At 36.0% G+C, this 13,453-nt stretch overlaps 1 protein-coding gene across 3 annotated transcripts in view; it reads right to left on the bottom strand.

Moving 5' to 3' along the window:
- atp8b2 (ATPase phospholipid transporting 8B2) overlaps positions 1-13,043 on the bottom strand; it is a 48,585-nt gene extending 35,542 nt beyond the window's left edge. Inside the window, exons 1-2 of one of the 3 annotated variants that reach the window (XM_051131106.1) lie at positions 12,841-13,043; positions 8,246-8,313 (exon numbers count right to left, since the gene is read on the bottom strand). In XM_051131106.1, the coding sequence (XP_050987063.1) occupies positions 8,246-8,270 (25 nt within the window). In that variant the 5' untranslated portion in view covers positions 8,271-8,313; positions 12,841-13,043. Of the gene's footprint in view, positions 1-4,101; positions 4,203-4,928; positions 5,501-8,245; positions 8,314-12,840 lie in introns of those variants that run through there. The other 2 variants (XM_051131105.1, XM_051131107.1) reach the window with 2 other exon arrangements.
- Positions 13,044-13,453: the final 410 nt, after the last annotated feature.

The following is a 13,453-nucleotide window of genomic DNA, read 5'->3' as shown; positions in this document are numbered from 1 at the left end:
AAATTTACCCTTTGGGAGGCTATAACGGGGTCAATTAGAAAAGGGGCCTGTCCAAATTCACCCAAAATTCTATAAAGCCTAAAGGAAAACTCAAAACTTCATGAAACCTGCTGAGCATGTGAGACAGGTGATTCAAAACAAGCATGCAAAGTTTTAAAGGAATCAGATCACAGCTGGTGCTATAACAGTCGTAAAACTATGTGGATTTTTAAAAACATAAGTCTTTCATGGGTTTTCTGCTAAATATTTTAGTAAGAAACATCATTAACGTTATATTAAGCCATACATGTCTTAAGGTTCCCTTTAAAGCTGCAGACCGAAAAAAAAAAAATGTTGTGTGTTTGTGTGGAGCTAATAAAGTTATTGATCTTTTTATTTAGCCGTCTTGGTGTGAATGGGCCTCAACACATTTATTCTCTGCACTTGTAACACTTACACAGTTTGCACCTACATTGGTAGCTTGGAAATGAGTCATACTGTAAGTTTATATCGGCTTAAGTTTGATCTTTTGCTTGTGACCGTATCGTTCCCTGTGTTTTGTGCCTGAGTTGTGCAATCCTTATGAATCTTGCTTACCAGTAAAGAACACTGTGTGGGCCTGTCCAAATTCACCCAAAATTCTATAAAGCCTAAAGGAAAACTCAAAACTTCATGAAACCTGCTGAGCATGTGAGACAGGTGATTCAAAACAAGCATGCAAAGTTATAATAAAATAATATTTATATGCTAAATTACCTGAATTTGTCAAAAAAGCTTTTTTTAAATAATTGATTTAGGTGGCTACAGGCTTGCTAAGTAAAGTCGTTTTTCATATGTGCTTAAATGCTTTAAAGTACTTGAACCCCGATAATCACTGCTTGCAGCTATATCAATATTTTTGTATTTCTTTCTTATACTTGTGATGGCAAAGCTGAATTTCCGGCAGTCTTCAGCATCATATGATCTTTCAGAAATCAAAGTCATGTGCTTCAACCAACATGCAGAAATATGCAGAAAAAAAGCAAAATATAAACATGATATATGCCATACAACCCTCAAAACATAATGACATGATAATTAATAATTTAAGATATTTGTAAAAAAAAAAAAAAAAACAACTTTTAACTTGGAAAAAAAAATTTTAAATGTTAAAATGTGGTTATACCACAGCCTGAAGAAAGCAAAACGAGAACAAACCATGATGTGAGAGAAAAAAAAGTTCAGATAACTTCAAATAAAATAGATTCTTCTCATGTTAACGCCAATTTTGCCTGGTGACATAAAAGAACACAATCAATTGCTATTAAACGGGAACCTTTTAGTCATTTAATCAAAGTGTCAAACCAGCACTAAAGCACCATTGAAGTTCCTGTTGTCTCTGCTATTTTAAAGCATTTGTCTCATTTAATGTCTAAAGGAGACAAGCCACAGGCTCAAATTAGCCTCTTAGTGGGTGAGCTAATTGCTACTGCACTCCACCCTTTTTGCACACACAGCAGAGGAACAGCCAGAACATGAGCCAAAAAAATGACTCCATTCTTAACAGAGGTCAAAAACTCACTATTGTATTCATCTAAATGCTTGCATTTGCCTAAAGAGTTGTTTATACTTCTACATTTGCTGCTTTAAACATTAATTTTCCTCCAATTTAGAAGGTTTTTCTGATCTGTATATGGTAAGAGAGAGCATCTACTACACTGTAATGCCAACACATATGCTGCACAATCTAGAAGTATTTGCTCACCTGATTAAAAAAAAGCACACAACCCCCACATGACCCTTCACTTCGTCTGATATGCATCATTTGCTTGCTTTTGCTCTCTCCCCTCATGCAGTCTGCTCCCATTTCCTATCCCTTCCTCTCTCTGCCAAGTGCCTTCACATGCCCATATGGCTGACTCATCTATCTATACCAGAATACACTCTCCATCCTACAGAATTTCTTCTTTCCTCAGCTGGACTGACTAAATCCATCCACCCAAATCACCAATATGACCGTTTATGAGTATGTTCATCACATATTCATGGGGTTTAACCACTTCAGAGCTGAGTGTAAAATAACAGAGAACAGACTCTCTGAGTAAAGGAATGACAGGGGTTCACATAAGGACAGGCTTAACACCCACTGACTGCAACTCTAATGAAGATTTCACTCTAGATAAAAATATGCATTCACTGCAGCAAAAATAGGCCAAAAACATGTTCCATAAATGCTATTTTAGATGTGTACGTGTGTAACTACAAAGAAAGCATAAAAATAATACTTTTTGTGCGCAGTCTTCAACATACGTTCATAACACATTCATTACAGTGTGTTCCTCTGCTTGTAAACAAGGTGCAACACATTCGGGTTTTATGTCAGAATGCCGGCTCCCGCATCAGCAGCACCACACACATGCGTCGTGGTACTCTTGTGAACACGCGTCCAAGACTGACACAGAAGAGAAGAAATTGTTGAATAAAGTCATTATTTTTGTTTTCTTTGTGGCTGGGGGATATGGCAAAAAGTAAAATCTCGATTTTTTCAGACTGTTTGACTGATTCTCGATTTTTTTTACGATTTTTAACTAAACCTGAAAATATAACTTCTACATAATTTAAGTAACTTTTTCTTTATTAAACCTCTTAAAGAAAATTCTATTCCAAGTGCACCACATGTAAAGTTGTGAACATGATGTGAATTTTAAACAAATGACTTGTTAAAAATCTTTGCAAAAAGATGCATGACCTACAACTACATCTTGTACAAACTTGTCTTCTACATATTATATGCTAAGAAAAATACAAGGTAATTCAAAGGTAATTCAAAATGGCTAAAGGTATAACACCGGTAGACTATTATTAACTATAAATGTTCTGTAAAAACAATAAACAGCAGATTTCAGCCTGTCACAATGATGCAAGCATGAAATATCAGGCGTAGAGTAGTAGTTCCTCACAGGCTTTTTATTCGATCGCGCTGTTTTTCACTGTTTTTTCTATGTAAACATGGATGCGTTTGACTTTTGCACTCGCGTCTCTTGCAGCGTCTCGTGCATGAACAGCATTATAATCCCACAGCGCTTAAGTTAAAAGAAGTTCACTCCCATCTTCTTGCATGTTTTTCCTATTCCACTGCCCACATCGCATCTTTGTCAACACAAAAGCGCATTGTGTGCACACACCAAGCGATATGAGCGCGTCACGTGAGCAGTTAATCATGTGCGCCAACTTTATCATTGGCGTATTGTCAAAATCATGGCAAAACATACAATTAAAAGTAAAACTGGAAAAATTGCCTAGCCCTACTTTGCGCACAAAAAGCACTCTCGTAGCTTCATAACTTTACGGCTGAACCACTGATGTCACATGGACTATTTTATCAATGTCCTTACTACCTTTCTGGGCCTTGATTGTGTGAGTTGCATTATTGTCCATACAGGGTCAGAGAGCGCTCGTATTTCATCAAAAATATCTTAATTTGTGCTCTGAAGCTGAAATAAGGGTTTGGAAAAACATGAGGGTGAGTAATTAATGACAGACTTTTCATTTTTTGGGTGAACTATCCCTTTAAGAAATCAACCCCTGGAATACCTAAGACAACTATTCCTTCCTAAGTTCCTAAGAATTTCCTTCTGTGGCTTGTCCACTGGATATTTCCTGGCCTTAAAGGCCAACTTAAGAACAGTTCCTATACTTAATAAGACACAACGTCTAATCACATTACAAGGTTGAAAACAAGTACAAATAAAACACCAAAGGCGATTTTGCGGGGCTCTTCTTGATGTAAAATGAAACTTTGATACCTATACACATGGCTGCCACCACTGCTGCCTGAGTCATTCTGGGCATTTTTAGACGGCGCTACCTGTATAGTGACTGATAATGAGAGCATCTATGCTGTGACAGATATCTTAACTTGACGTCTTGTCATGAGGTAATGAGACATAAATATGAAAGCTGTAGAGGTAAAAACAATTACCTCACAATCATTTCCAGCCTTCTGTACAAGTCAAAATCATAAAAAAGTGGCACAAATGACTCCACGTAACAAACTGAAATGGCTACTGAGGCCACTGAGTGAAAAATCCCCCAGACCTCAAAAAAATCACATAAAGTTGATTCCCAATCAAACAGCAATACCTGTATAGTTGCGGTCTGGCTTTACTGAATCTGAGAGGTCCAGTTCAACACCTTTACAAACCAGAACAGCATCCAGTTACTTAATTTCACCAACAAAAGGTTTTCTAACACTTACTACCTTTAGAAAAATACACACTGTTTTGCAACAACAAAACATGACTGAAAATGTTGCAGGCTGTGTTCATTACATAAGAGACATTTATACAGGACCGCATGCTGATAAGCAGTTCACACATTGCTCATTTACCTACAATAAAACAAAAGGCATGGGGAAAAAATGCAAATGAGAAAGAGATTCTAAGTTGGGTAAATATTGTGAGACATCCTGCGTAAGAGACTAAATTTCAACGTAGTTATGTTATGCAATCATCGCAATAACATCAATAACAATACCTTAGAAAGCCATACAGACTGTTTTAAATTTTAAAATAAATTGAGATGCAATTAACTAAGTGATTTGTGAATACTGACTGGGAAAATCATGATGGATATGATCACAAGGTCATGGGACACACACAGCGGTCACTAGACATATGTGTGATTTTGTGAGACAATCATGATGGTAAAAAAATGAATGAATAAACACACTTATGGAAGAAGACAAAGTTGTTTATTTACATGACAGGGAAGTTAAATGAGACAGAGGTGTTAAATGAGGAAGAAACATTAAATAAATAACATAAATTTGAAATTATTATCTGAATGTCTAAACGACCTCTAATATAAATATGTTACATATGTTAGAATAATAGTAATTACCAACCAGACTTATTTCAGCTCACATCATCTGTGGTAAACAACTGACACGTAACGCAAAGTAAAAGTACCTGCTCCTTTTCTTATTTTTGTTGAGTTGGTTAATCCCTCTTTCTTCCTTTTTAGAGGGAGAATGATTGGAAACCACTTCTCTGGGATGTCTTTCGGGATAGTCATGTTGTCCCCGCGTCGTTTTATTTACACAGCTCTGCGCATACAGCAGTCGGACACCACACCAGCGGAGCGACGGAGAAACACGGCAGCTGCAGACCGGCGCCGAATGACGGAGCGGTGCGTGGAAGACATCAGATTACAGACGCGGCGGTAAATTACAGTTCACTCCCTCTCAATTTTGATTTGCCGCAGAGTCGTTGGGGTCATTCGGTGTGACTGGACGTACACTAAACTAGTTCCTAAATGTTTTCACACAGCGCGAGTATTATACACTATACAACACAACTGTTTTGCACATCATTTCAACTTAAGCAACTTTCTGCGTTTTTAGATATGCATATAAAATACTTGTTTTTTGCCTAAATTTTTCTAATATGGCAAACATACAATTGACATACAACTAAAAACGTCTGCAATATCGATTTCTGACCAGGCTGACGACTACATTATATATTAACGCTGTCACCGGACTCTGTCAAAACATTGAGCAGCGCCACTAGAGCTACGCCGTTGTTTTTATATGACATAATCAGAAAGTCTTTCCATTGGCTGAGGATGTGGCCAATAGGAATTGGCTGATGAGGTTGCCGGGGCAACTTAGACTGCAGAGCTGTAAGACACAAGGAGCCAGCAACCATAATGGCTCATCTGCCAATGAAATATCTACACAGTAATAAGATTCAGAGCCAAAATGGCTTCTGATAAACAGACAGTTTCATACTTTAGGGCGCAGAGGGGGTATGAGGGGATGACACTGCAGAAGACATCTGGACCAGTCAGGTGTCTGTGCACGTGCTACGTCTGTTTTGTATCTCAGAGTGTGCCGCGAGAGAGGGAGTCTCGTGCCAAGGAAGGAAACCTCCCGACTGTTAAAAACACAACGCTCCAACTCCAAAATAAACTCACGTGTACATTGATGTTGCACTGCACCAGAGTGAAAACACACAAGGCGCAGACTCTGGAACAGCATCACACCCATGGCTACCCAATCACAAACAGAACTATTTAATATAAATATAAGTGGGTATGCTAATATTGTCTTTTAAAGGTATAGTTGACCCAAAAATGAATTAAAATTCTGTCACCCTCATGCCAAACCAGCAGCACCGTTGTTCATCTTTTCGGAAAAAAAATTAAGATATTTTTGATAAAAACCTGAAAGCTTTCTGAGATTGCATAGACAGCAACACAACTGACGAGTTCGGGGCCCAGAAAGGTTCTTAGAACATTGTTAAAATAGTCCATGTGACAGTGGTTCCACCATAAGAGAAAAAAATGTAATAATGTCGTTTTTCATTTTTGTTCTTTGTGCACAAAAAGTATTTTCGTAGCTTTATAACATTATGGTTGAACCTCTGATGTCATATGAACTATTTTAACAATGTCCTTACTACCTTTCTGGGCCTTGAACGTGGTAGTTGCATTGCTGTCTATGCAAGGTCAGAAAGCTTTCAGGTTTTTATCAAAAATATCTTATTTTTTTTTCCGAAAAGATGAATGAAGGTCCTGCGGGTTTGGATTGACATGAGCGTGAGAAATTAATGACAGTATTTTCATTTTTGAGTGAACTATCCCTTTAAATACTAACCACGCTATCTTGATCACATCTGACTGCACCACAACACAATATAGGTAAATTAAATCAGACAGACGAGTTCAGAGAGGTGAAGTAGTCTGCATTTGTGACCCTGGATCACAAAACCAGTCGTAGGGGTCATTTTTTCAAAATTGAGATTTATACATCATATGAAAGCTGAATAAATAAGCTTTTCATTGATGTATAGTTTGTTAGGACAATATTTGGCCGAGATACAGATATGTAAAAATCAGGAATCTAAGGGTGCCAAAAAATCTAAATATTGAGAAAATCACCTTCAAATTTCTTCAAATAATGTTCTTAACAATGTATATTACTAATCAAAAATTAAGTTTTCATACATTTATAGTAGGAATTTTACAAAATATCTTAATGGAACATGATCTTTACTTAATTTCCAAATGATTTTTGCCATAAAAGAAAAATCAATCATTTTAAAAGTATAAAAGTACTAATTTTAACTTGTATATTTTAAAACTGGTTTTCCTTTTTTTGTAAAGATATTTTGTCAGGTTAAAGTATTTGTATGTTGTTAAACAACAGTATATTCCATTGAACATACTGTACTTCTATCCCTTGTTTACATTCCTTTCTAAAATTTAATTTGGCTATGGTCTGCTGATGCATACATAGATATTGCATGATATCTTAGTATTAGGCTCATTTTCATAAGCATCACTGCTACCCGTTTTCATAAAGAAACATTTTACCTTGAGGCGATTTTGTATGAAGCTGTGCAATGTAATTTGTATGGAAATGTACAATTTGTAAAAAAATAAATAAAAAAGTAAGCCTGAAGGTCTTAAACCTAACCATCCATAAACCTTAGGCAGAGTAGTGCTATATTTCATCTTTGACAATAATGAAAACAAGGCTGTGAGGGATAGAAGTACAGTGCGTTCAGTGGATTATACTGTTGTTTACCATACCGATTACTCAGCAAAATGTCTTTCTGAAAAAAAAAAAAATCAGTAGAAACAAACTCCAGAAAAAGTTTTTAAGGTTGTGGATTTACATGATCTAGAGCCTTTATACAGTGTGTGTAAAGACTCTTAGTCTATCCCTCACTGCCTTGTTTCATACTTGTTTCATTCTTTCATCCTCGTTGTCAAAATTCAGTACGACATCTAACTTGGGTGTAAGCAGGGTTGCCAGGGTTTCACAACAACCCCCCCATTTGCTCCTCCATTAAAAAACGTTTTTGGTGGGATTACCCTGGTAAATTTGCATTCCAGGGGATAAATATCAAGTTATTGGGGTCACTTCAACCCGCGGCAACAATGTTAATATCCCACTTCCACAGGAAAATTACGAACTTGGCAACACTGGGTGTTAACAAATCATAAAAAAATGTACAATTAAGATTAGTACAATTAAGACAAATTTCTATAAATTAGCCACCAATTCATCAAAATGTAAAATAGTTACAAATTGCCATGAAACTTAAGGTTGAGCTAAGTTTTGAGGCTTTTTAAAATAATTATTAACAAGTATTATTTTGCTGACACATAAAGGTTAAAATTAAAGTGTGTATTTTAAATTCTGAGCACAATATGGCAATTAAATTTAAAAGTGTGTGTGTATGTGTGTGTTTAGGGAGAGCAGCTAATTGTTTACCTGGGGGAGGTCTCTTTCTGAACATTTCCACACCTCTGAAATTTTGCCGCTCCGTCCCATGGAAAAATCTACACCAACATGCAGACAGACACATAGCGAGAGAGAGAGAAAGAGAGAGAGAGAGAACCACATTGTCAACAGGATCTCAAGGGTAAAACAGGGGACATACCAACAGTTTACACTCACTCAGGAAATTCAACGTTATTTAATCCTTGACAACAACAGTATGCAGATCAGTCAGCTAAAACTAAGCCACTGCTAATGAACCTGCAGCCGTAATCTTGATGCCTGGCTGTTGTGAACAGACAAATTTTTGTCCATCTATTTTTTTTAATTCATGCTAATATTGAGATAATTATTGAGACTGCTTGAGGCGGTTACATGTACACATTAGTTAGGAAACAAACTGGAAGCAGCACTGTTATTAAGACTGCTAATGCTAAGTGATATAAGTGGTCAGGTTAGGTCTGTTCCAGAAGCACGTTTATGTCTGCGGTTCTGGTTACAAATACATTTCTCTCTGAAGACACCACTCGCTGTCTGCTTTCTGTCTCCGATGCCTGACGCACAGGGAATATGGAGGCAGAAAGAAGAGCATTCAGTTGTTTACACATTTTATGGAATAGGAGACTAAATTACTCTTTTTTTATATTAGTGCGACTGTTATTGCAGAGTAGTATTCATAAAACAAAAGATGAAAATACAGATTCCATAAATGTGACCCTGGACCACAAAACCATCCGTAAGCAGCACATATTTGCAGCAATAGCCAAAAACACACTGCATGGATCAAAATGATCGATTTTTCTTTTTTATGCCAAAAATCATTAGTATATTAAGTAATTAAGATCATGTTCTATTAAGATATTTTGTAAATTTCCTACCGTAAATATATCAAAACGTAATTTTTGATTAGTAATATGCATTGCTAAGAACTTGGACAACTTCAAAGGCGATTTTACTCAATATTTAGATTTTTTTCTCACATTCCAGATTTTCAAATCTATTTCTAAATCTATTTTCGACCAAATACTGTCCTATATACTCCGCAGTTTTATATCATATAACTAGACAATTGTTAGAAAATATGTCATATAGTTGATCAGATATCTGTTTTTTCATTTTTATTGTAGCTGCAAATTTTTAAGACTTGAAGAGTTCAGATGCAAATCCATCTGACATTTTTCATCTGACATTTTTCTTTAAAATAAGCATTTTTATCAAGCTCCTATGTATAGGTTTCTATGTAAGTACCGACACTTTTAATTAAGCTGAGGCTGGGATTTAGCAAGTTTAAAGTAAAAATATTTGATGGACATATAATACGTGTCAAAAGCATTCACTCAGTATCATTATCTCATTTTTGACCGAGGTGGCTTTTAGCTGGTTTTGCACCTGAACTCTTTACTTAGATTCACTACTACTAATTTAAAGAGGTACAGATCAATTATTACAAAGATTTACCCGTTTAAGAGCTCTTTCTTTATTATTTTGAATACTTGTGTTATCAAATTCATTTACTGTTTTTAATAGATGGTTTTACGTTTCATGCATTAAACTGATGTAATGCCTAAATTTCCTTACAAATATAAAGCAAAGTTCCTTAAGTTCCTTTCTTTTTACAAAGCCATATAGATTTATACTACCATCCATAATAACATCAGTACTGTCCAGAATTTCAATATCACATCCCTGTGGTTTAGTAACATGCCTTTTCCAAAGCAACACAGCAATGTTTTCATTTCACTGTTTTTGTCCATGATCATCATCTAACATTAGGGCATTTTGACTTTCCCTAAAGGAAATTTGAGTCATCATAACTGGCTTGCAAATAGCCCTGCCTCCTCCAGTACATCTCCTCTGTGATTTACTAACATCTCTCTAATATTGACTTTGATATTTCCTAAACCAACAAGGGTCATCATGCAATGTCATCAGAGAGATATTTTTCCGTCTCTGAGCTGCCCTCAGAACATTATTGACAATCATCTGTTGCTATGAATACCCACAATAAACATATGATTTCATTTCATGTAGACAATCAAAACAGACTGTTCATCTGCGTAGGAAGATTTGGGTAGGAGGAGGGTCGAGAACAGAACCTGCCGCAGGTAAAAATATTATGACAAAAATATCAAATCCAGAGACAAACCCAAAGATGCAAAGAAGGCACTATATAATAGTTTCACACTGAAGGTTAACTCAGTTGAGGTGGAATATTTCTGATTATTCACACACTTGCACAGACAGTCAAGCTGGTACACATGTATGTCAGCCATGATTAGAGTTTATTACCATGTATCTGACTGGAGGCTTCCACACCAGCAGGTCAAAACAAATGACCCACACCAGACAGACACACACATATATACGAGCAAGGACACGCACTGATCCGCACAAAGCTACTTAAGGACAGACGCAGTAAACAGGCTGCTTTTGACACTAAATAACCCAGATCTGGAAGCCATGTTAAATATAAACACAGTCAGAGAAGTACACATCTTCACGCTGACAACAGACTGCAGTGTGTGTAAAGCAGGTCATTTGACTCAGCATCTCTAACAGGCATCATGCAGCATTCTCTCTCACACATATGTTACATGCATGCATAATGCACACACAGTCTGTCACATAGAGTGGCTCTTGCATTTTAATGAAGGAAAAAAAGGAAAAACGCACTCTTAGTTATTTATGTACGGTCATGTAAGGCTGAACAAGTCAGCTTTTGAGTTTTATGATCTATAATTTATGACTAGCATATGTGCAGCATATTTTACTTCCTTTCGTTTTTCCTGTACATGTTAATCTATCCAATAAATTTGCTGCCCTCATTGGCCTCCCATCTGTTTTAACACCCTTCTTTATTCATCTTTTACACTCACTGTCTCAAAAGGTCAAACAGGAAATCACCATCAAACCAGAACCACAAACATAATATTGACTATATTAAATTATGAGTCTGCTCTCTCACTCTCTCGATATATTCATATATGTGACCCTGGACCACAAAACCATTCGTAAGTAGCAAGGGTATATTTGTTGGCAACAAAATATTTTTTTAATGCCAAAAATCATTAGGATATTAAGTAAAGATCATGAAGATCTTTTGTAAATTTCCTACTGTAAATATATCAAATTTTCATTTTTGATTAGTAATATGCATTGCTCAGAACTTTATGACAACTTTAAAGGTGATTTTCTCAATATTTATTTTTTTGCACCCTCAAATTCCAGATTTGCAAATAGTTCTGCCAAATATTGTCCTATCCTAACAAACCATACATCAATGGAAAGCTTATTTATTTAGCTTTAGGATATATGAATCGCATAAAATCGCATAAAAAATGGTACCGTATAAAGTTGTCATGAAGTTCTTAGCAATGCATATTACTAATCAAAAATGAAAATTTGATATATTTACAGTAGGAAATTTACAAAAGATCTTCATGATCTTTACTTAATATCCCAATGATTTTTGGCATTAAAAAAAAATCAATAATTTTTACGAATACCTTATATTGTTGGCTGTTGCCAACAAATATACCCATGCTCCTTACGACTGGTTTTGTGGTCCAGGGTCACTTATACACACACACACACACACACACACACAGATGCAGCCTTTAAAATGCATATTTAATTACTGTAATAATTATTACAGTTTATATATAGATAAATTAGTCATGGCTCTGGTGTTGATACGCTTTCTTTCTCTAGGGAATTATTACATTGTTGGCTCTTTAAGCACAGCAAAGCACATTTCTTGGCTGTCAGTCAGAATTTTACTCTCAAAGGAATTTCAAGAACTAGCTTAAATCCCTGGTTCAATTAAGATTACAAGTGACACGAAAATACCTAACCCAAATTCTGAACCCACATCTCTAACCAAAAACATTGTTAGTCTTTAACATAACTAACAGTAAAATTTATAGTTTTAATAAAGGGTTTTTAACCAGGTGTCTCTGAAGGTAGGCCTACTATTTCTATTTGCTATTTTGTAACTTGTAAGTAATAAACATTTAAGCATTAGCTATATTGGGTAATAATACTGGGTTCTTATTAAAATGTTCTTGTTCTTTTTAAAAGTTAATACTACCACGTCAATAAGTAGCCTAAGAAAGTAAATGGTTAATATGTGTCCTAATTACTATTTATCATAACTTATTAATCAACATTTTATTTGCCAAAGTTACATTTGGAGTCTTTGCACAAGCACATGCACAGCCCAAATATATTTCAGAGTGTCAAAAATCTTCGACATTCACAAATTTCTACTTTCAAACGCTTTTCGAAACGCCTAGAATAACTTGTGTAAATTCATTAGTAAGTCTGTGCCAATAATCAGTTCATCCCATTCATTAGGTGGCCATATTGTTTATTTATTGTGTGGTTTATTAGTACGGATGCGAAATAAATAGACAACAAACCGGTAAAGCAGGTTTGTTACAATGCGCATGATGAGTTTTACAAAGAAGAGGAAAAACAATGATATTTACATAAATATTTATGTTTTCTCACGCTGTTAGCGTGTAGAGTCTTATACTGAATTCAATGTAAAGCTTTTACTGGCGTGGGCGAATAAGCAAAGACCGTACCTTTATCAGCTCCTCCTGTAAGCAATGTTGATTTCAAGCATCTCTGTTATTTGTAAGGGCTTCTTCCTTCTCTACAGGTATCCCGTCGGGTTTAAGGCAACATAGGTTATGTATCAGATGCACGCGATCCTTGACGATCAAAACATCCTTGAAAGGTGAAAGTGTATCGGACTCGATAGGCCAGCATCTGCTCATAGTAATAGGATGAGGGAGGCGGGGTGCAGGGGCGGTGTTTACATCTGCATCTGCTATTTCACACTTCGAGCATTGCACTTCTTAAGAGTAATGTTTTAAATGGTCGATAAAAGGCGAAAAAAACGATTCCACTTTCGATTTGTTCCAGTAAGTGTGGTTAAACATTACTGATGACGGCATGCATCTTAATTTTGTTATTTACTGTGGGTTTTAAAGAATGTTTATTATACAGTATTAAATGAATGCAGCAGATAACATCCTGTAACTTTGTTCACAGTGCAGTGTGGGGGCAGTACTGACATTTACCATGTGCTCATTTGTTTTGGTTTGTCGTTTGCGCTCTCTGCTGGTCACACTGTTGAGTTTTCATCATTCAGTGCAGGGTTGATGAACATTTTAAAATTACATAGGCCAACAT

Source organism: Labeo rohita, chromosome 16, assembly GCF_022985175.1.
Source record: "Labeo rohita strain BAU-BD-2019 chromosome 16, IGBB_LRoh.1.0, whole genome shotgun sequence".
Lineage (NCBI taxonomy): Eukaryota > Metazoa > Chordata > Actinopteri > Cypriniformes > Cyprinidae > Labeo > Labeo rohita.
This window is presented reverse-complemented; position numbering and strand designations above follow the sequence as displayed.